Raw genomic sequence first — 23,701 nt, 5'->3', positions numbered from 1 at the left:
CAATAACCTGAGTATCATATTTTTCTTGTGAAAAGTTCCCAATATTAATCAAATATTTGTAACAGACTGGGAAGCACTGATAACAATGTAACACTGACGGTCCTTACAACATCTCCAAGTAAAATTTTCTGTGTCCTCATTCACTGCCTTTCAATGAAAGTGCTACCATGCCCCCACCCCAACTCATTCATACAGTTTTAGTACATGTACATTCATGTATTAGTTACTTTATTGCAGATTTTTGTTTGTACTGTTTAAAACACAAATAAATCATGCACAAAAAATGCCCGTTATAAACAGAATTAATTCTGAAGTAAGTCATAACTCACAGATTACTGGCCATTAAACCATTAAATGACCAGATACACACAAATGGCATTATCCTGCTTTTCATTTCCAGACCGAGGTGTAGATGTAAATATCCCTCTTTGCTATTTTGAGAGCTCTGGATACAGATATGGCACTATGGGTTGGGCTGTGAATAATGAATGATCCTTTCCATGGCACCATGTTTGTGCTCTTGATTGCACTGTGTATTGTCTTCTCAGGAGTAATAAACATAAAGGGCCACACAATAAAAGCATGCAGAATTTTATAACTATGGAAAAACCCCGCTTCTCGTTCTCGATCCTCCCTCTTCCAGCTCCTCCTCTGAATAAGAGCTATAAGAGTTCCCTGTTCCTCCTACAGCATGCCTCATGAAGCCAACAGAACCTAAAGAACTTGCCCTCAGCACCTCTGCCTCCTCTTTTTCATCCTCATCCTCCCCTTCCAACTCCTCTTCATCCTCTAGGCTTGAGCTGTGTGAGTCACCCTGAGACTTGGCACTGTGTATATCCATCCCATTTCTTTCTGTATCAGTCAGAGGGGAAGTCAGGGCTGCTTGTTCCTTGGCTTTGCGACTTCTCTTCCACTTCATACGTCTGTTCTGGAACCAGATCTTAACCTGATGAAAGAAAACCACCAGACACCATTACTAAGAATGGTGGTAAGAAAGCTTAAACATACCCTAGGAGGGCACTTCAATGAATGGTGAGGAAAATGAGCAAAGACTACACTGGGTTCATAACTACTTTAGGTCTATCTGACATGTGTTTCACCAAAATCATAAAAAATATTATTTACTATACTATTTCATCACTTTACCCTTGTGCCCATATATGTGATAAAATCAGTTTTTTTTTTTCAATTGTTTTTTTAAGGAAAATGAGTGAGAAAGAAGCCAGCTATGTGCTGCTATAATAAAGCATATTAACAATTTAATGTTGCCATGGTTTTATTACTGGTTTATTTATTGATTCATTTATTTAAAATTAGAAACAATAAGCTTTCATTCTGGTGGTGTTTTCAAAATTAACTAATATTAAAAAAAACAAATATCATGAAATGGATGAACAGTGTTTTTCTTTTTCCAAAAATGATCTTGTAGAACTGAGTATATTTATTTTTTATAACTCATATTTCTTTGACAGGTCAAAGAGTGGATAAATCAAATAACAAAAATGTGCCAATGTGTGTGTGTGTGTGTGTGTGTGTGTGTGTGTGTGTGTGTGTGTGTGTGTGTGTGTGTGTGTATGTGTGTGCTGTGAGGATGGATGTCACTGTTGTCATCTCAGCAGTTTATTACTCTCTCACCTGAGTTTCGGTCAGCATTAGAGAAGTAGCCACCTCAAAGCGTTTAGGCCTCGACAGGTACTTGTTGAGCTTGAACTGGTTTTCTAATTCCAGCAGCTGCTGACTGGTGAAAGCTGTCCTGGGCCTCCGACACTTCCCCAACAAACCTGCCTGGGCCGGAGCTGAGAGGGGCAAAAACATTTGTTATTATTTATATTTATATCTATTTCTATAAGAACACAACACAAATTTAACAAATATTATGAATAATGGGCCTGAAAGTGAAAGAGGCCTTCAGCAGCTGAGGGAAAGAAAGAAAGACATTTTTAAAAAAGAAAGTAGGAAGGAAAACATTTATGTCACGGATATTTTTCTAATAAATTTTCATATGAAACTTAACACAATCTTCCAGTTTGATTTCCAGATCATTGTTTGGATGCCTCATGCCCACCTGCCTATCCGTCTGTCTTCCTGCCTGTATTTCTTGCTGTCTCTCTGTTCGTTTACATTTATTGCCCTGATGTGAGGTCGTGGTGAGAGGATATTGCTTTGGAGGGGTAATAAACCATCACAGAGGTCCATTACCTTAATGAAAACACTATAAATGTTATCAATTGATTAAGTGGTAGGTCTATTTCAGGTGTTACCTTTACTGTAAATATTGCATGTTATTTTTATGAGATAAATTGTCCTCAGCAGCTCAATGTCACAGTCCTTTCTATACCAAGATCAACACACAGGTGTTAGGAGACCCCAAGGCATAAACAACTAGTTGGTGCCCTTCACAAAAACTGGACAATACTTATCAATAATAAAATAAAAACAAAAATTAATTAAAGGGAAGCAAATGTATGATCCATTTGATTTTAATCAAGTTCAAAGTGGCGTAAAAAAAATCCTGTTTTTTTGTTTGTTTTTGTGTTTGTTTTTTATTTATGGCTTCAGCAAAAATAAATAAAAAAATAAATAAAAATAAAATTGCTGATCTTATATATACAAATGTGTTACTATTTACTATTGTATTATATTCTTTTGTAAAATATTGCATGATTATATTTAATTTCAGATTTGATATTACCTTGTGGTATTACACAAAAATATATTTATTTTATTTATTTACTTAGTCTATTTATTTATTTATTTATTTATTTATTTAAAGTTCAACCAACTATGACCTGTAAAAGATTCATGTTATTTTATATAGGCAGTATATTCTCAAGTCCACAGAGTTTATTTTATGAGTTAAAGCCTCTCACCTCCATATTCGCCAAATCTGGGTATCATCAGCCCGGCTCTGATCCAATGCTCCAGCGGAAGACTTCCGGTCATGGTCGCTCCCTTCAGCTGCTCCGGGTACGGCTGGACCAGCTGCGTGAAGCCGGGATACATGAAGGTGGGGTGCTGGCCTCCGAGGGCCGCCAGAGGATACACGGAGCCGGGGTGCATTCCGATGAGACCCCCTTGGTGCAGAGCTGTGAATCCTGACTGGGATAAATTGAAGAGCTGGGATTTGGGCAGGACTCCCGACGGGACTGGCGAGGAGTTCGTTGAGTTTGGATGAGGGGAGGGCGTCTCAGAGCCGCGGTTTGACACCGGACTGTCGCCGGGGCTCCTGCTGTAACAAAACCCCGGGGAAGCACCGTCGCTGTCCGTCCTCTGTTCCACGTCGTGCGCCAGCAGGGCATCAATGCGAAAGTTTTTGGATTTCTCCATGGTGGTAGTCATTCTGTACACAGATGTCCAGTGAACAGCTGATAAACAGCCCTCCTGTTCTTATTAGACTCAAAATGTTGACGTGAACTTCGGAAGTAAATCCCTCTGGTGCACTTTGTTGGGCTCTAATTTCTGAACACACTATGTCAGCTTTTAAAGTTTGCAGAAACTGCTCTCTCCTGTTCCCTGGACAAATGTCTTCTTTCTGACCTACACCACTTATGCCATGCAAGTAAAAACCACTTGACACACACCGACTCGCACTTACTCGCACTTAATAGCCCTGTAAAGTCTGCTCCGCTGTGATTGGCCAGGCCCCTGCAGCACAGGGGCAGGGTGTGCGCTTTCTTCTCAAGGGTTAATTGTGAATATTCTTACAATCCGTATTAAATGGTAGAACAACATGGAAAAAGCAGCAAAAAAAATGTAAGTACATGAGCATTGTGGTCATATTTCAGCTTTGTAGGAGTATTAAAATAGAGGCTTCATCTCAGTCACAGTCCTATTTATCTCTGAAAGTATGAACAATGTGTCTTTCTTTCTTGCTTGCTCCTTTTTCTTTCTTTCTCTCTGTTTCTGTCGGTCTCTTTGGCAGTTTGACCATCTCAGGTGTTATTTCTCCCACTGTCCTGTACACACACATTAAATCCACACAAGCATATAACACACCTACACACACACACAGACACTTTACAACCAGACTGTGTTAATTACTGCCATCTCATTTTAGAGAGATGACGAAATTCATTATTTTACAACTTCATTAGATTTTATTGCCTGCTAAGGTTGACAGAAACCTAACAGTTCTTATCAGTGGTTGCTGCTATGATTACTGGTCATCAGCACACCATGGAGCAGATAAAGGAGCAGTAAACTGACAGAGAGCAAACTCATTTTCTCTCCTTGCAGACCAGAGCCACACATACAATATGACCAGGTCACACAAAACCCTCTGGTTGTTAGGTGTTTGTTCCCTCACTACATACGTTGTATATTCAACAAAGACTTTTTCCAAGTCAGATTTGTACATATAGCTCATAACATGATGAAACAGTTTCTTTTATAATGCTCGCAACAGTACAGTTTGCATATTTCTACAGACAAAGCATTGTCTTTACAGAAGGCATCTTCCTGTCAGCCCAAGCTGTTTCCCATCTGTCCTGGAAAGACACCTCAATGTACAAATGCATCAGGTGGACCTATTCATTTTCACTTAAAGCATGCAAACTGCATTTATGTAGGTTTCTTCCACAGTTTGGTGATTTCCTGCCGGTTTATACAGGACTGATAAGGGACTGTCATAAGCCTGGGAAAACAAACTGCTCTCACTTCAAAGACAAACACACCAACACCTGCTAAACTACCCAACATATAAACTAAACAGACTGTGGGTTCATGGGTGTGTGCAGGCATGTGTGTGTGACCATTAAAGTAAATGATTATCATGATATGAAGGTCGTCAGATATTATGTTTAAGTCACTAAAGTCTTCCACCCTGTAGAACAGAAAGATTTTAATTTGTTCCTGTAATGAACTAATGAAGTGAAATAAATGCTGATAAAGTCTCATTCTACGCAGGAGACACAGGTTACTAATATACAAGTTATATCATCTATCATTACTATGAAGCACAATGACCCATAAGGCATAATCAGACCACAATGGGGTCAAAAGCAAAGATTTTTAGAAGAAATGTGGTGCAGAAAGTTTTCAGACTTGAAGCTTTACAATTCCACATGTCTCTTAATGCTGTCATACCTTTGCTGACAAAGCCAGCAAGAGATTCTTTGCTTTGTTGTTCAATTGTATTTTGAAAGACTTGTTTGCTATAATATCCGCAAATCAAGGTCTACCCACACTAAGCACAACATGTATGTGTCTTTTGTGTTAGTCGATTAGGAAGAGAAAGAGATTAAATTACAGATCGAAGGTTATCAAGTTTCACATAGCATTATTTATGACAAAACAAACACCATATTTGTTGGTGATTAGGTCATTCTCTCCCATTGCCCTCATCAGACAGGTCATAAATAAAATAATTAATACAGTGTGATCCCTTGAGCATTAGATAAGGGAGAGAAAGGATATACCATTTAATAAATTTTCTACAATATGTCTTGACAATGATCACACCATTTAAGATAAGGTCGTGTAGATATAGTATCTGAAGTTTCACACAACTGAGAGATAATATGTTTGGTGGTATAATGTAATTGTGATTTATGGCCAGATTGCCAGATGAACAGCCCTTAACAAAAGAGTCTTTGTGTTCATGTAACCCATACAAATAATATTTGTCTATTCACAAAGAGATAGCAGTCATAACTTGATACTTTGTACAGTAATATACTCCAGTGTGAGGATAGCGTGATTAGGTGAGGCGTGGGAGATTGACCTATCTATGACTTGATCTGGTTTAATTAGTCAGGGCCTTCAGAGTCAGAAAAGTATATTTTAGATTATGTATAGAACTAAATCTCACCCACCCAGGTGAAAATACTAGCACTCACACTGCCCTACAAAGGCAGACAGCAGTAACTATAGAAGCAGTGAAGTAGAGATATATGGATTTTTCAGGCTGGTTGGTAAACAGTGTGTAACAGGCAGAAAGGTTGTGATGTCTTCATTTTATGCTTCTGGCTGTTTGTTTTGCCAAAAATATAGCCTCAGAACCTACATGATACCTAACAAATATCTTTAGAAAAAGAAACGGATTATTTGCAGTCCAGGTGTTTTGCTAGGTGTCTCCCTGCCCATCATGTTCATATTGAAATCAATATAATAAACTGATTTAGAAATACAGAACATGGTTTAAAGTTGCTTTAAACACACCACATAGGAATTTCCCGAGAAAACTCAGACAGCAGTTTTTATGTTACTGATGCACTGCTAAGCTAGTTACGTTAGCTTTAGCACGGCTTTAGTCAGGCTATTATTCTCTAACATGATTAAACTACTGGCTCACACGTGGAGTAACAAAGTGAATTACCAAGATGCTGCTACATTAAAATTGATATTTTTCAAATATAGAAAAACAGCTAGGAGGGAAAAAGAATCATAAGTGTAACTTAAGGCCACCATAATCCAGATCATACTTCTATGCAGCAGAACAAAAATACATGTCTACACTTCTTTTGCATTGACAGGTTAATCCTATACTTTTGCACTTATGCAATTTTGGCATTGTGACTATAGTGCGTTACAGATGAGATGGGAGTATTTTCTAATAGCCACTTTCAGGTTTGGGCCATCTTGCACACAGACACAAAAGTATGCATGCAAAGGCTCTCGTACACTCATACAAGCCTAAATAGACAAGAGTAAGTCTGGGAGACACAGAGCAACTGCTCAGGCCATTGCTCCTCTCTACCCTTACTTGTAAAAGAACCATTCATGTTGCTTCTATTCATATACAAATGTAAAAAAAGAGGTTAAGCCAGTGGGCGATGTCTGTCAACCCACCATAGTTAGGAGGCAAAAAGGTTGACACCATTCCAACATGGTTCATAGGAACATGGGGGTACATTTTAAGCAAATTTTAAATAAAAAAAAATATTTGATTTTACTGATGATGCAATCTCAGTTTCAATTTATATCAGTTTTTTTCTTCATCCACGATGACTATCACTGCTTATACTAATTATTCAATTCATATTCTGTTTTTTTCCAAATGAGCCTTGCTGCTCACTTAGCAGATGTAAGTGACGCAGATCACAAGGGCCAGCTTGTTAGCAAAGAAAAATATGACTATTGATCCCAGGAGACATTAGGGCATGGGGAAAATCCCCCAAAATCCCCAACAGATAGAGTATAATAAGCCCTGTTGTTCTCCCTCTGTCTGTGTCCTGCTTTTGGTTTCTATTGTTGTATCTATTGTCATTCCTCAGTTCTGCTCTGGCTGGCCTAATGGACCGCAGGAATAGAACATTTCCTGGTTAAGCAGGGGTGGGTGTTCAGGGTTGCAAGGTTCAACGTCGTTCAAAATGAATTGATTAATGACGGCCGTCACAACTGAGACCGGGACATAATGAGGAGGACAAGAGGGAGGAGCGGAGGAGGAGAAGAGGAGGAAAAGAAGGGGAGGTGGGAGGAGGAGAGCTGAGATTGGATGATTATTACTTAGAACAGTAAACAGTGAGATGACAGTAGAATGAGATGAGGCTTCAGGGTAGAAGCGGAGAGAACTGGAGAGGAGGCACATAGCTAATTACTCCTAAACAGAGGTCTGTGAATGAGAGGAGGAGACAGACACACGTAGAGCTGGTTAATACACAATGACAGGGGCAGTGACAGGGCAGCAGAGCAGTGGCTGCAGAGAGCAGTTAAACATCTGTTGCTCTGTGGGACACCCAGACCGCTCCACAGGGTCAGGTTCCCAAAATACTCATTACTCAAACATGTTCGAAGGCTGTAAAACACAAAAAAAAATTTGTACAAAACTGGTATTTGTTAATGTGTCCTCTACATATTTTAAAAGATTTGGGTGAGTAATGAATGACTGATTTTCATTTTTTAGTTTTGTTTACTGGTAAACACATGTATTCTAATAGCTCTTGGTGGATTATTACACTTCAAACAACACAGCTTTCTTCATCAAGCTGCCAGTTCTTGGAAAAATAACATTGTGATGAAAGTACAAAAGGCTCATAATGACTAGATTTTCTTTTCTGTGCCATTGTCATTAAATGAATGTGTCCCTTTTTGAAGGTACATAGAGCATTAATTTAACCAAAGTCACGACTGTTATGCAATCTGTGGCTAGGAAAGAAAACAAGCACTCCTGCAGACACTTCATAGAAACTGATTTACTAGATATGAAAGCATCAGCATGGATAACACCAGAACCAGCTACTGGTGCAGATAGTTTTGATGAATGTTAACGCAAGTCAACCAGGTAATTCACCTTTTTGTCATAAAAATCTGAGAACTAGTGGCACTACAGTAAAGGTTAAAATATTATCAGAGTTATTACAAATCTTTGAGGATCATAAATGTCCAAATTTCATGGCAATCAATCCATCAGTTCAGAGGACATTTCACTCTGAACAACAAAATTCAAACTCACACTGGGGTAGGAGTCAGTAGGTCTCATTCTCTGGGGACCCTGAATATCTGTACTAAATTTGAATCCATCCTGTAGTTCCTGAGTGTTCAAGCTGAATTTCCTCTTCAGCTGTTTTTTTTTCTTTCTTTGCATTTTTCTGTAACTATTACCCCTGCCTGTTTAATCTAGTCCTCATCATTCTCTTCATACCCCTCCATCTTTTCAGAACAAAGACAGTTCAATTAGCCTTGTGATCCATAGACACTCCCACCAATCCATGTTTGTGGAGTTTAATCAGATCAGTTGTGAGTGTGTGTTTGCATGTGTGTGTGTGTGGGGGGGAGGTTTAGGGTTAGGTGATAAAGAGACACATAATTCTTTATCATCACCACACCTGACACTGCAATATCATCTCTCCTCTCCTGTTTTTTCCTGCTTTCTTCTCTCCTCCAGCACCTGACAAATTCACATGAAAAACACCTTTATTGTTCAAGTGAGGAAGATTAAACGAAAAGGCTTGAGAGAAAAACTCGTAATTCAGTTAATGTGTGTAGGGTACCGGTTTCTAAAGTCAGTGTGTAGCTGTCTACGGGGACGCTGCTATAGTTTCTATGTAGGTGTATATTTAGATGCATGGTGATTTATGGCTCTAAAGCAATTTGGGTAAAGGGGCGATGCAGGATTTGCATCCTTTTCTTTATATTGGTGACATGCAGCCTCTACAATGACGTTTTCCCATGGATTTTATTTCAAAGATATTTGGTGTATCCTGTACTGTTTTTTTTATCTTGTTCAGCCATGATGTGTACTGCAGCACAGTTGTATTTGAGCGTACATCTCCTGTGTTGTTGTTTACAGGATAAGGATGTGTTAGACAGAGGCTATCTAGAGGTTAACAGGGGAATTAGCTTTGCTTTAATTGGTCGTTTTGACGGAGGTGGGACTGACAGGTTTAGAGGAGGGGCTGTCACTGCTTGATGTATGTTGTCTCACACTGAGGATGACATTTCATTTCCCTAATTGATCCCCCCTTGCCCTTACTTTACACCTTCTCTCGTTATTGTTTTGGTCTACCTTCTGCCAGCATCTCCTCTGCTTCTACCCTGTTTTTACTTCTTTCTTTGCCCCCCACACCAGATGTTGCTTGTCTAATGGCAGTCTGAACAGTTTAATTAGTTACAGTAATATGCAATGAAAAACCAGGTGCTGAACTCATTAGCATCATTAGAGGCCATATAAACTCCTTGATGAATCATTATCCTCACTGTCTCACTCTGAGCAGCTTCTGTAAAAGTCCTGCAGCCAAAAAAGTAATTGGCTACTCAGCCTCTGAGGTAAGTAAGGGTCTATACTCTGAAGAGCCATGACTTTAATTATTACAGTTTGTTTTCAAGAATTGACATTATATCCCACAACACACCCCAAATTCACATGCCTGACAAGCACATGATAAAAATGCTAACACATGTGCCTGTTCAGTTCCTTAGCTGCCTGTGCTCCAGCCTAATGTCTGTAAATGAGCACCTAATGATGTGTGTGCAGCTATTTGCTTATCCATATCAGTTCCACAGCTGCTTGTGTTCACACGCAGACATGCTTTATACACACTCACTCAAACGCACAGACAGACGTGAGGACTTTTGAAGGTGCTGTGACAAATGAGCAGAGAGATAGTGCTGAATTATTACTTTACTTGTTCAGACTTAGTGACGCAAGTGAACTGTGTCTTCTTTACAAGACAGAGGAGTAGGAGAACAATTTGAGTGAGCACAGCTCAATTTGTGACTAAGATAGTGTGTACATGCAAAAGCTATTCACATTCCTGTCAACCTCAGCTGAGCTTTGTGTTTAGTGCTAATTAGCAAATGTTAGCAAGACATTCATTGATCGTAGATATATATGTTATACATCAGTTAAACTAGCCTAACATAATTTAGCACAAAAGGAAAGTTTTAAACTTGATAGACCATGTAGAACAGTGTGTAGCATATTAGTGTGTTAGTAGTTAGTGATAAGCCTTTGGTCACATTTAACACAGTGATATTTTTATTCTGTAGATGTAGACATGGCAGATGAAGGAAGCGATTACTTCTTGCTTCACCCGTGTGCAGCCATCCACAGATGGTGCAGCAGAAGCCCTTTTCCACCCTCAACACTTAACTCCCCTCCTCCCTCCATTCTTGCCTATTGACGTGATAATGGCGACAAATTGATGAAGCCATTGAGCGTGCTGGTGGCACAAGGGTGAGTGGGGACACAAACTCTCCACCACCCAGTAACACTCATTAATCAGACCCCTTCCAGCCCCCCGTCCCTCCCTCCCAGACTGCCTGACACACTGCCAGGGGCAGTAATGTAATACGCTGTGTGCCTGCCCCTGTCTGTGAGTGTCCACCCTTTTCTGTCTTTATTGCTGCTGAGTCTATGTTTTGTTGTAAGATAAAAAAAACAAAAATGACAAAAACATGTTATGTTCACCTGCTGAATACTGACCTTATGTTTGGTTAAAAAGCATGGTACACAGTGACAAAGAAACTGAGAAGAACAAAAAAAAAAGAAAGAGAAGTGACCTCTAAAACTAGAAATTAGCCTTATTTGTCCTACATAGAAAGTAAAGGAAATTAATTTCCTCCAAATGACAGAGTGTCTGTTTCTGATCTTGGGGGCTGTTTTCATTCAAATCACAGCATAGATTTATGCCAAAGTAAATCAGCGGGCTGGTGGCCAATGTGTTGACGTCTACATCCTAAACTCCCTCACTCAATAATGAAATCAGCCTTGACAATCAGCTCAACTGACAGCTCAATACAGTCAATACGGTTAAGTAACTTCCAACACTCCCAGGATGTGTTTGTTATGTATCACTGCTTTACAAAAAAAAAAAAACAAGAAAAAAAAAAACAACTGTTTTTGAGCAAATAGATGTTAGACAAATACATCTTTGAAGATGTGATGTGTGATTCAATGAGAAAATCATCGATCTTTTCTTGGTTTCAGAAAATTAATGATACTAGCTCCTGCTGTTGAGGAGCCAGAGTTATTGCAGTCACAACCAACCAAGAAAAACAAAAAACAAATCATACACTAGCTAACTGGCACCACAGCGGATGGTTCAACACAATGCATCTGATGTTACATGTCCCAGGAGACCCAGGAGAAGTAGTAGTTCCACGAGGCAATATGCTAATTCAATTACAAAAACAATAGACCCCTGTCTACATACTATATGTAGAAAGGGGGTCATTCTTAAGGATTTCACCTCTAATAATGTGCAACATTAAATTAATGGTAGAGAGAAGGAAAGGTCGGGAGAAGGAGAAAGGTGGGAGGGGGGTGTCGCATGTTCACTTTAGAGATTCATTAGTTCTCATTGAACTTTGATCCTATTGACTCTAGACGGCAGTAAATTCAGGTCTTGAAAAAGCCTGTGGTAATTGTCTGGAAGCATAAAAATGGCAGCTTCCTGAGTTTAATGATATCTGGCTTATTTGGCATAAACAGGTTAAACAGGCAAACTTAAACAGGCATTGCCAATTCACTAATTCTTTGAAAAAAAATCTCACATCAACATTAAATACATCTAAATGATGTTGACAGCAGCTATCAAGGGATTATTGAACTGAGAGTTTCCTCCTTTCACACTAACTCTGAAAATCAATGCTTCTTTGAGGGAAGTTATTGTTCAGTCCAGAAGTTGGATCTGACTTGCCCACAGTGCCTGTGCTATATAACTGCACAGCTACATTCAGTTCCACTGGAAGGCACTGCCAGCTGCTATATTAGGTCTGTTTGAAAATTCCACAGTCACAAGACCTGATTCTGAACATGTAGGAAACGCCATGAGATACAAGAGACTTTTCAAATGATTTGACTAAGAAATTAAACGTGTTAAAAAGAGATGATTATTGATTACAGGAAGAGTATGACCACCCACTCTCCAGTCCCTATGTACTGTAAAGGTGTCCTGTTTAAAGTGTTCCTGGTGCAGGTTCGGTAACTTGTGTGTGCTTGACCTGAGGCAACCTTACAGAATTGTTAAGCTGGCCACAAAGATAGCAATCAGCCACACTTGGTGGAGATCTATGCTACAAAGGTGCAGGAAAAGAGAACAAGCCATTATCGCAGACAGCAGCTCTTGCAGGCCACCGTTTATCTTGACTGCTACCATCAGGTAAGCTCTATTGAGGCATCAAGGCACATGCCACTTTTCAGACAGCCTTTCTATTCCCAGGCGACTGGACTTTAAAAGTCGGTGGACAAGCAGCCACTATGTATTTTTTTTTCTACTCAGTCATGACTTCTTTCATTTATTATAATCATGCTTTGGCATTTCTGTGCTTCTTTATTGTATTTTGTTTCATTGCATCCTTTTCTGTACAGCATATTGTTCAGAGAACAGCCAGAGAGAGAGAGAGAGAGAAAGAAAGAGAGAGAGAGAGAGAGAGAGAGAGAGAGAGAGAGAGAGAGAGAGAGAGAGAGAGAAACCTATGATGATGATTTCACTGAAAACCACCTGGAGGTATTACAGCTGTGTGTGAGAGATAGGTGTGACAGGTTTTATGTGTCAAAACACTGTAACAGAATAAGGAGGTGTTAGAGAATCAGACACCACAGTACATTTGTGCATACTTTATGTTATGTCAGCATATTTTCATCCTACCACACATTATACAGTGTTTTAGACAAAATGTTAATGAGGTTCCAGACAGGTGCAACAACCTAAGAGGGAGCCAGCATCTTTTTGTCAAATGTATTTCACATTCGCAGTACACTTACATGTTTTTATGCATTGCTTTTATTGTCAGCAGCACTGCAGTCCACTGCCGCTGATAACATCTTGAGCCGGATGTGAAGTCCCCATAGGACATTCATCCAGTTGTTTACAGACTCTCCATCTGACCGGTCACGGTGCAACATATGTGGTAACTGAGGAATGTAGTTTTAAAATGTACGAAGCTTTGGCTGCCAATGTTATTGCAAAATAAGAAATAATCTAAAGTTTCAGAAGAGTACAATAAACCAGAGAATTCTAACTTCTAATTCTAATCTTCTAACAAAGCATGCATTATTAAAGTCTGTAAGTAACGGTAAGCAATGTTTTTCTAATGTGTGAGAAGTTATTTATGAAGGCTTTACAGATCAGTAAAAAGCCATCACTAAGGTCAACTTTTCTGTCGGACATCCTCTTCCAGCATCCTTGGTTTATCTTTTTCATTGCAATGTCACCTGAAATCCATGAGATGTCGCCAAAGACTACTCAATCTCACAAGTAGTGTGACCCTCCTCCACTCTGAGAGGTGGTATTGTATGTTCACCTTTCAGAATAAAAGCGTTAATGACCTGGTAATGATCTTTTAAAAATAAAACTCGATCACACCTTACAAATGATCGTCTCAGTTTCCATCAAATCATAAATGAACAAAGCAAATTTGAATATTAAATTCACAATATTAAATTACACTATTTCTTATTTTACTTTGGATCATCTGGTGCAACAGCAAAGCATCACCAGAACCCACTCTGGTCTTCCTGTTGTGCTGGTTTGATGATGTGCTTCACTGTTTGAATACTACAGGCCTTGCAGGAGATGGGATTGTGTGTTGTACAGTTCCTTTGCACTCCCAGTGCGGGTTGAATATCCACAGGGAGGCTGGGACTCCTCCTTCCTTTCCCAGCCTGCCGAGTGGTGGGAACCGGGTACTGGGCAGCCCAAAATGGTATGCTATTTTTACCACTCTGTGCTCAATCTGAGGGCTGCTCCCTGGAGACCTGTTGCCGGCAGCTTTCCCCAAGCCGCGGAATTTAACCCTAGGACAGTTCTCCCCAGATGTGATGGAAAACATCTGGCCAGCTGCTTGACTACAAGGCCTGGCTGTCCAGCCCCAATGCTACTAACCCATAAGACTCCCAGTCAGAGCCAACACCCTGCTGATAAATAGCAACCTAGGCCCTTTTAAAATAATGTGAGATTTAATAATGTGATGCACTGATGTATGATTTCAAATGCTGTCTGCACTGTGGGTTACATGGAAAGACTGCTCAAAATGTACAAATTGTTCTGTACAAGTAGTCATTCATAGGTAGATGTGGATGACATGCAGAAATATAGGCAACCTTTATATAAATTAACATTGGTACATTAACAAAATAACAAAGCATAGAGTGTCACAGAATCCCAGAATAGCAACATTTATTTATTACTGATTTTTATTTAATTTAAAAAAAAGATTACTTGTAAATGTTACATTGAGTTCTATTGAAACATTCCCATGTTCATGTCTCTCAGCACAGGTTAACATTAGGCACACAAGAATGCAGACACCATTTTGCAGTTCTAGCCATTGTTCAAATCACGAAACAGAGTAGAGAGCGAGAGGGGAAGGAAGATGTCACCTTAGCAAAACCGCATGGAAACAGTGAAGAGCCAAGGAACAAGTACATCAAAACTGGCGTGCAGCTCAATCGTTCCCGTGCGCAGGACATCAACAACTGATTTGTCAAGTCCCTGTGTTGTGTGTGGGTTTAAAGAATACAAAAAAAAGAAAAAAAGAAAAAAGAAACCCATACAAACCAAGATATTCTGGATTGCAAAACATCACTAGACCAAGTTTGGTTGTGTTATTCCCTCACAAAGTCACCAGATAAAAAACAACTGGTTGACTTAAAAACAAACAGTACAAAACCCACTACCAGCACATCCAATACACATACAGATTATTATAGTCAATATACCTGAAAATATAACACTCTTGCTTCTTTGATACTCATTATTTTTGGCTTGTGTGTAAATATATGCAAACCATTTTTTTATATGAGTGTACTAGTAAATTGTAAAAGCTGAAACTGGTTGATTTCTTTAGGTACATCAAGAATCTATGGTCATGTGCACTTAATATTTGGTCTTTTTCCCATTGAAAAATACACATTAGGTCAGAGTGGGTCAAGCATTACAATAACTCAAGCTGCAGTGGCAAAAAAACAGCCATTTCACAAACACAGCAATTAAAATTAGGATACTAAGGAAACCCCTTGTCCATGCTGAGGCTACAGCCTAAAGAGCCTATGTACAGCTTATAGTACAGTGAGGGCGACTACTATGGGTTCTCACTACTGTTTTGACGAAAAGATTAATTGAGACAAAGCATTTTATTTATTGCACACAAAAATATCAGTATCAAGGGTTTCACCTTCCACTGGAATGTCTGTACTGCCAATGTCAGTATCTTTAATTAAGTCCCACATAAAGCGAGTGGGTTTTCTTAGAGTCAGACAGGACATTCAATGTGTAAAGGATATGAATTCAGTTTACAATAACACTTTGCGGGTGAAATTAAGCTTGGAAATGGTTACAAACCGTACTGTGCTGGTAGAGGGGAAACTGATCACATGTGCAGTGCTGTCTAAACTTACAAAACATTGCCAACACAGGTTGATATGCCCCCCTATTCAAGTGTTTTTGGCATTGATATAGTCAATAACAGTAAGTGAATGGGGTCAATCACCTATATGGCTTGGATTTGTACACGGTCATGTGTTTAATGGAACATGGCACATAGGAATTGCAAATACAAAAAAGTGGTTTTACAATAATCTAGCAAATTACATTTGACTTCTCAACTGCCCACTGTGCTTTGTTTTTTTTTCAGAGAAAAAAAAATATATAGAAAATAATACATCATACAATCAAATTCATTTTCAGATCATCCTCTATTGGTTACATCGAGGTGAAAACAAGTGCAGTATTCACTTTGCTCAGAGAAACTAACACTGACAGGCCAAGCCCAAAAGTTCCCAGTTCATCTCAAATTTTAAACCATGTGCTTAAAGCCAGAGCTGCTTAAAAATGGATGAGTCAAGGCCAGTTGAGGCTGGAGCTTGTCACAAAGTTCTTATAATGACATTTTCTCTGAAGACTGACTCACCACATTCAGGCAGAACAATCATCATCAACATCACCACTGTCATACAGAAGTCTCTTGTGCTCCACACCAATATTTTTCTTATCCATCTTCAACTCTTGACCCCAGTTTTACAAAACACCAGTGAAACATTTTTTTTTTTACCAAATTTCTGTGGCATGCAACCCAGTTCAAGGCTTTCTTTGCCAAAATAACAGCGGCACATGGTTATTGCAATAGTGGTGCCGTAGTAAATCTGATAACAAGAGACTGAAGGAAATAAAACAACATAACAAGCCAAATAACTGCACTGTCATTTTTGGGCTCAGGGTGGGCACTGGGGTGATGGCTCTTGAGACCAGAGTTTCGGAGTGGGTGGTGGTGGTTCTGTGTTTAACTGCCCCCAATTTGAGCACTCAGGAGCAGCACTGGAAGCAGAGGGGGTGGGGCTGCTTTATGCTGTCGAGGGCACCGACACCTCCAGCAGGCGGTTGTTCTTGCGCTTGCAGGACACACTGTTGCCATTCTTGGGGGCTCCCTGGATGAATTTCACACATACTTTGTCCTGCTTGAACTGCACCAGAAACCTGTCACACAGAAACATTTTCCACATCATTAAACGCCATCCAGGTGGAAGCTGTATCAGATCCTTTGACCATAATGACTGCGTGCTCGCTTACTCGTCTGAGATGTCAACGTTGAGCTGCTCCCTGTCTGCAGCCGTGGCTCCAATGCGGTGGAGCTTGGTGATGATCTCGATTAGGTGCTCACTGCTGAGCAAGAAGTCTCCTTTGACTGCTGAGGCTGAGCCCTAATGTAAAATAACATGATGAAACTGGCATCAGACTTTGGTAAAATTTAATAACATTTAATTTTAAAAAAATGAGGATTAAAAAAACAACCATAACAAGCTAGAGAATAGAGAAACAATCTACATGAAAAAATGAGTTACACCAGTTTTATAAAGTGTGAGTCCCCTTTACCACTGCTGTTTCCCAGTAAAGGATCCTAAAATGTATTATTATTTCCATTATTTTTTTTTATTAAGTCAGTTATTCTTTCCTTATTTGTTGATATATTTTGTCATTATTATTATTTCCTTCTCATATCTTTTGTTCTTTGTAATGCAGCCACTCAACATTGATTTATAAGCTTGTTGTTGGCTATTTTGTGTTTGAATGTGTAGGTGTGTTTGTGTTTTGTGTCAGCCTGGTGCCCAGGGTTTGGTTAACAGGAAAAACTTAACTCTTGTAAAATGTTTACTTGTTGTGTTTCTCAATTCAATGAAAAAACTAAAGGAGTTGGGTAATAAAAAAAAAAAGTTTTGAATCAGTACTTCCTGTGGCCAGATATTTCCCATGGGCATTTAAACCAACAGTATAATTTCATTTAGACAGACAGAGTAAATCTATTTCAGTTAGTGGAAGGTACATTACTCCAGACTCACTTCCATTGTGTGAAAATGTAGTCTGGTGTAACTTCTTGGTTTAGTATCCATTGCTAATCAAAATAACCCAAAAGAATACCTGCACATTTAACCACAATTTAACTCCTTTAGTGTCTCAGCAGGCTTTAAAGGAACAGTTTGACATTTAAGGACAATTTTATTTGCTTTCTTGCTCACCTCTTTGAGTTTGAGAGCAAAGAAGCCATCACTCTGTGTGCTGACCGACACACTAGTGAGATCTGGCAGAGGGACACTAGCCTTCACTTGGCCTGTCTTCTGGTCAGCCAGGACGACGCTCTTCTTAGTCAGCAGGAAGATTCGAGCTGTTCCCTGCAAACCAGAGCAGACACAGGTCAACTCAATGTCATTCCATCATTATGCAGCATGTCAACATTATGTCATAGGCAGACGCACACACTGAAACAGGTTTTCAAGTGTCCTGTGATCTTGAAACTGGGAAAGGGTTAAGAGTAAAACATGATACACGTGTCCGGGCAAGTCTGCTCTCTGCTGGAACAAAAATAATGTCAGTTGTTAAGATGTCAAAAACATCAGATTGCTTCACAGCTGGATGAAAAGTACTTTAAAACACCTTGATAGATTTGTGCTCCACTAAGCCTGTGGGGAAAAGTGAGCAGGTCATAGTGTAAAAACAGCTTATACTTTTGGACTTTTTAGTTCTTACACAAGCTAAACGGATGGTGAATTTTGTGTGAGCCATCTGTCTTACCTTGCCATTAGCTCTGTTAATCTTGTTAACCACATCAGCCAGCAGAACCTTCTCATCCATAGCACTGCTGAGTTTCTGATACTTGGGGTTCTTGCTGATCTCCAGGTAATCTCCTTTGAAGGGCTGGCTCACACTGAGACAAAAGAAAAGCATATCCAATAGGTAGCAAATGAGACGCTTGATGCTTTGTGTTTACCGTGGAATTAGAGATTCTCCCATTTTATTATCAAAAAGTAAAATTGCTCTTATATACCTATACCATGAAATTAACAGCACTGTGCTTCAGGTACCTGCTTGGGTAGAGAGCCTTTTTATCCTTGAAGATCTCACTTGCCTCCAGCTTCTCCTCATACACCGCCTTCTTCTCCTCTGTGAACTGGCTCCTGTATTTCTTGCACTGAACACACAAAACCAAGAGAAGTTAAAACAACAGACGCTTGCTGCAAAATATTAACATTGTACTGTGTTGCATATCCAATAATTCATTTTCAGGTTTCTATTATATTCTATGGATTTTGTGATGCTGATCTTATACTCTGTATATATTTTATAAATTATTTACAAGACTGCAGTCGTTGGTGTTTGTGACTCCAGGTTGTGGCTCCAATATAAAGCTGTTGTTTCACCCTGTGAGTTTAACGCTTGACAAAGGTCTATGACTGAAATGTCGCTTATCAACAAATCATAATAACAGAAATAACAGAAGAATTAATTGGATGAATGAGACCAACAGAATAGACTGGCTCTGCGTCTTTGAGACTGACCCTCCAGAGATGGAAGATTCTCCGGAGCTCTGTGTGGGTTCCATCCAGGAAGAGATAAGGCCTAGCAGGCCAGTTCTTGTCTATGGGTGACATGGAGGGCATGGTGCTCTTCAGACCCAGGAAGTACTTTTGCAGCTGGACAAATGGACACATGACCGTTAAATGACCGTTTAAGTGATCGTTGTTGAAAACTGAAACAACACTGGCAACAACATTTATTCAAGTTAATGTTCAAGCAAATATTTTGAGCCACACTTACAATTCTCTGGATGGTGAAGTCATAGATCTTCTTGCCTGCATTTGCCCTGAAGTATTTTCTGTACTCTCTGCGGACCTGTTACAGCAAAGAATTTAAAAATAAATAAACTGTCAGTCACCTATTGCTACCTATTATCTTGATGTGAAGCAGGGGGGAAAAAAAGGAATACACTGATAGGAGGATGACAGTATACACAAACAGCACATTAAAATAACAGACATATGGTTAGTCACAAACAATGAACAACTGAAACAAACAGTGAACTCCAAGCTGTTGGAATTAATCAAAATTACGATTAAAGCTACAAAGTAATTAATGGTTATGGCAAATGATGTTCAAGCTGACCTTATTGCACAAATTGAGCTGTAAACAGGTGCACTGTGAGGTGCAAAGTGGTCAATTAATATGATGAAAAGATTAACACTGCAACAAATGACGAGTGTGATGACAGTTCTAAAACCAGACAGAACACGCAAGAGATGATAATCACCAAAACCTAGGACACAAACCTAAAAACACAGAAATAACAGGTGAAATAAATACTGTTCGACAAAACAGTGCTGCTTTATCTTGAATTAGTTGCACAGATACAGAGGAAGCAGACTGAGAAAGATGTTTAGAAAGGAACAGAACAGAAAGAGAGACTGACAGACAGCCTCTGCCGTGTTAATCAGGCTCTGTTGGTTTAAATTTTCGGCATTAAAAACCAGGAAAACAGCAACTGTGTAAAGTGTCTAAAAATCTAAAACTATTGAATTACTAGGGAAAGTTTAACTTTAACCACTCTACCTACTCATATCTTTCCATCTTATTCTATTTCCTACCAAATAAACTGTTGCAAGAAAAACTGCTGCCCACTGGGCTGTGGATTATTGTGAGTTACCAGGGACTGGTTTCTGTCTTTCAAATAAAAATGTTCCAATGATTTCAGCACCTCAAATAAAATTCTATCCATGTCCATTGTAACGGTGTGGTGGCAGAAGTCTAAAACCTTTGCAAATAAAACCCCCCAAAAATATCTGCATGATTAGAAACCACTGGGGTAAACTGTAAAGGATTTGTGTTTTGATTTGAGGAACTAGTCCTCTAAGATGAGATCCCAGCTACTGTGTTAAACACATTTTTCTGGGCCACACAGGTGGCAAATGTGGAAGGACTGCAAATCCTGCACGTTGCACAAGGACTGCTCTGCAAAGGGAATAGGGAGGAAAACAATATTAAAAAGTACTATGTTGTGGTCGTGGAGAATTCATTGAGATTTTTTCAAATTCAGAACTGAGTATACTGATGACTGTACTATGGTTTTGATGGCTGAAATATTTAATTTGCAATAAAAGTTGATTTAATATATTAACCAATAACCTCACGATTACTTATGTCCCTACGTGCTTAACCCCCGGGATATATTGCATAAGAATTTGGAACAACGCCAAGGTAATGGATAAAGTGTCATCACAGCACTGGGCAGGAACAGGCTTTCTGAAGAGAAGTGCAAAGATGGCTGAGGAGGTATGAGGAGGAGTTGGGTCAGGGGTGATGAGTAGGTGGCACACTTGGTGATGAGCTGTGCCGTGGGGCTGGTAGGTACCTTGAGTCCCTGCCAGTAGGCCCAAATCACAGCGACAGCATGCTTACGTCTGGCCTCTTCCTTCAGTCTCCTCAGCTCCCTGCGAGCCTGTTCAGGGGGTGGGCGGGAAGAGAAAGAGAGCGGGAACAAATGAAGCAAAAGAAGATGAGAGGAAGAAGAGGGAGATACCGTTTTGCCTGAGGCAAGCAAACATCAAATACACACACGTACACACTGCACACGGGCTCTGTGAGACCACCAAGAGACTGTAAAAGCACAGCTCTACTGCTTCAGCCTCCAGAAAACGAATACGGCACTGTGGATCGTACAAACCTTTATCAGGGAAACTTCTGTAAGGGAAACAGAGTTTGTGCTTTTTAGTGGAACTTTTGAGTGTAACAGGAGAAGAGCAAAAGTCACAACTGAGGCAGCAGGGGTCACCTCAAAGAATCCAAACAGTTCCATCTAAAAGAGACAAACAATACTGCGATGCAAGGAGTAAACGTGCATCAGCTACATGAGAAGGAAGAAGTCATGCAGAAGGAGCAAGCAGCATGCAGTGCTGAGACATGGACCTTGGAGGAAGAAGCAGAAAACAAACCCAAAATAATACCTGGTGTGTATGTCTGACTGTGTCTTCCATGGAAAGGGGTTGCCCACGTAACCTTGAGTCACAAAGTAGTACTTACATTTGCAAAATTACAATTTTGCCTGGCAGACAGAACTGTAAAGACAGGCCTTGGGAATAATGTCTGTTTTGATCCCAACAGTAAGAGCACTATTTTGTTTTACTTCAGCATCCAGTGGATGATGGCTTGTGTGTATGTGAGAATGTTTGCTAAACTGCTTTATGTCATAAAATGTAAACAGAATGTTAAAAATGGGTCGGGCAGACTGATGCATATTTGATGGTTTTGGGAGGTGGAGGGGGGATGGGAGGGGGGTCGATGGAGGCGGCAAGTCACAGTCACGGCAAGTCAGATCTACAGGCTTCCCAAATACCTTGGTGCCCTGCCAGCCGGCCCAAATGACCGATACGGCATGTTTATTCCTCGCCTCCTCCTTCAGCTGACGCAGCTCTCTCCGGGCCTGATGAAAAGCGGTGGCAGTTGTGGGGGAGGTTAATTTCAGTGACAACCATAACTTAATTGTCTCAGGAGACGTACTGAGTAGGTGTGGAAAGGCATCAAGAGGAAACACGGACGAAAGACAACAAAAGATGTCAAAAGATGGAACAGAGGGTGGTTAATATCAACATGTGAGCAACAAATGAGTGGTGCTCACATTGTGCAACTCTGCATATGGGCAGGTCTCAGAGGGAGCCATATAACTACAGCTGGAGAGTCTGGATTATCTATAGCTTCATAAAGATGCTGACCAATAAGAAGCCATCACGTTTGCTAAGAACAAAGGTCACATACAGCATAGAATAATTGTTAACAGCATCTGTAAAGAGTCGGAATTGATAGTTATCTGCAGGCTGAGAGACCTTGAAATAAAGTATTGATGATTATTGATTAACAACTGCCAAGAATATCTGACATGATAACACTGGTAAGCATAAGAAATAATGATAAGATAATAGTATGCTATGTATGCAGATTACAAAATCTGCACAGTGGCTGTGATTGAAAACGCTGAAGCTTTATAAAGTAGAAACATCTGTGCCATCATAGTGACATAATTCCATGTTTATTTACACGGGCTTCCTGGTGTTTTGCTGTCAGCGTATCACTATATTAAAAATAGACTCCTCAGCATGAGATCGAGTGATTAGCAGGGAGAAAACCATGTATGTGGTGGGCACTGTACGGTTGAACTAATCACTAGATTATAGAAGATGAGGAACAAATTTAAAACATCAGATTGGATATACACCAAGCCACAGACACAGACATTTAAAAAATGTGAGCTATGTTTTAGGATCTGAGTGTGGCTAATCAAAGAGATAAGTTTTGTCCCATACGTGTAAAAATCTAATTTTTGATTTGTAAAGCCAGGACTGAAATAAAATAAATATGTAAAAGAACAACAACCAAAATATAAGACAATCCTACATGTAACAGCTACATAAAGAAAAACAGGACAAACAACAATAAGGCACTTTAATCAGGCCAGCGGACAGGAGAAGGACTAGGTTTGGTTCAGAGTGGCTGCTGCTCTATTAGATCGCTTCACAGTGAAAATGGGATCTGATGGGACGTGGTGAACAGGGATGACAAGACAGCTGGGACAGCGACACACTACGGCTGGGTGGAAATACCTTGGTTCCCTGCCAGTATGCCCAAATAACTGTCACAGCATGTTTATTCCGCGCCTCTTGTTTTAGACGTCGCAGCTCCATCCGAGCCTAGGATGGGGTGGGCGTTAGGTAGGACAGGTTGAAGATGTGAGAAGGAAAAGAATCAAGAAAAGGAAGTGAAAGAGGGTTGAGAGGAAAAAAAGAGAAATTGCAGTTGTGTGGTCAGGAAAAATAAAGCAGGATTGAAGGGAAACAGCAGCAATAATATCAAGGAGAGCTTTGTTAAAGAACAGAATTTTTGTAAATCTCTGGGGCCATTAGGCAGGAACACTGCATACAATGAAAAGTATCAGTCAGGCTGATGTTTCGCTGAGGTAACCACCCCACGCTCTGGTATCCCTCTGCACTATAATGCCCCAGTAC

The 23,701-nt window shown here is 39.9% G+C and overlaps 2 protein-coding genes across 9 annotated transcripts in view; both read right to left on the bottom strand.

Moving 5' to 3' along the window:
- Positions 1–198: 198 nt before the first annotated feature.
- LOC121194645 (motor neuron and pancreas homeobox protein 1-like) lies at positions 199–3,505 on the bottom strand. Its single transcript, XM_041057612.1, has 3 exons — positions 2,871–3,505; positions 1,636–1,796; positions 199–946 (listed from the first exon to the last, which is right to left on the bottom strand). Exons 1-3 carry the CDS (start codon positions 3,337–3,339, stop codon positions 599–601), a joined length of 978 nt encoding a protein of 325 aa, XP_040913546.1. The 5' UTR covers positions 3,340–3,505; the 3' UTR covers positions 199–598.
- Positions 3,506–15,936: 12,431 nt separating this feature from the next.
- Positions 15,937–23,701, bottom strand: part of myo1b (myosin IB) — a 57,988-nt gene continuing 50,223 nt past the window's right edge. For 2 of the 8 annotated variants that reach the window (XM_041056559.1, XM_041056560.1), the window contains 10 exons: positions 23,300–23,386; positions 22,039–22,125; positions 21,058–21,144; positions 19,470–19,544; positions 19,211–19,345; positions 18,737–18,843; positions 18,447–18,579; positions 17,894–18,046; positions 16,950–17,080; positions 15,937–16,856 (listed from right to left, as the gene is read on the bottom strand). In XM_041056559.1, coding sequence (XP_040912493.1) covers positions 16,724–16,856; positions 16,950–17,080; positions 17,894–18,046; positions 18,447–18,579; positions 18,737–18,843; positions 19,211–19,345; positions 19,470–19,544; positions 21,058–21,144; positions 22,039–22,125; positions 23,300–23,386 — 1,128 coding nt within the window. In that variant the 3' untranslated portion in view covers positions 15,937–16,723. The remainder of the gene's footprint in view (positions 16,857–16,949; positions 17,081–17,893; positions 18,047–18,446; positions 18,580–18,736; positions 18,844–19,210; positions 19,346–19,469; positions 19,545–21,057; positions 21,145–22,038; positions 22,126–23,299; positions 23,387–23,701) is intronic. The other 6 variants (XM_041056562.1, XM_041056563.1, XM_041056564.1 and 3 more) reach the window with 3 other exon arrangements.

This window comes from Toxotes jaculatrix, chromosome 15 (assembly GCF_017976425.1).
Source record: "Toxotes jaculatrix isolate fToxJac2 chromosome 15, fToxJac2.pri, whole genome shotgun sequence".
In the NCBI taxonomy this organism is placed as follows: domain Eukaryota; kingdom Metazoa; phylum Chordata; class Actinopteri; family Toxotidae; genus Toxotes; species Toxotes jaculatrix.
This window is presented reverse-complemented; position numbering and strand designations above follow the sequence as displayed.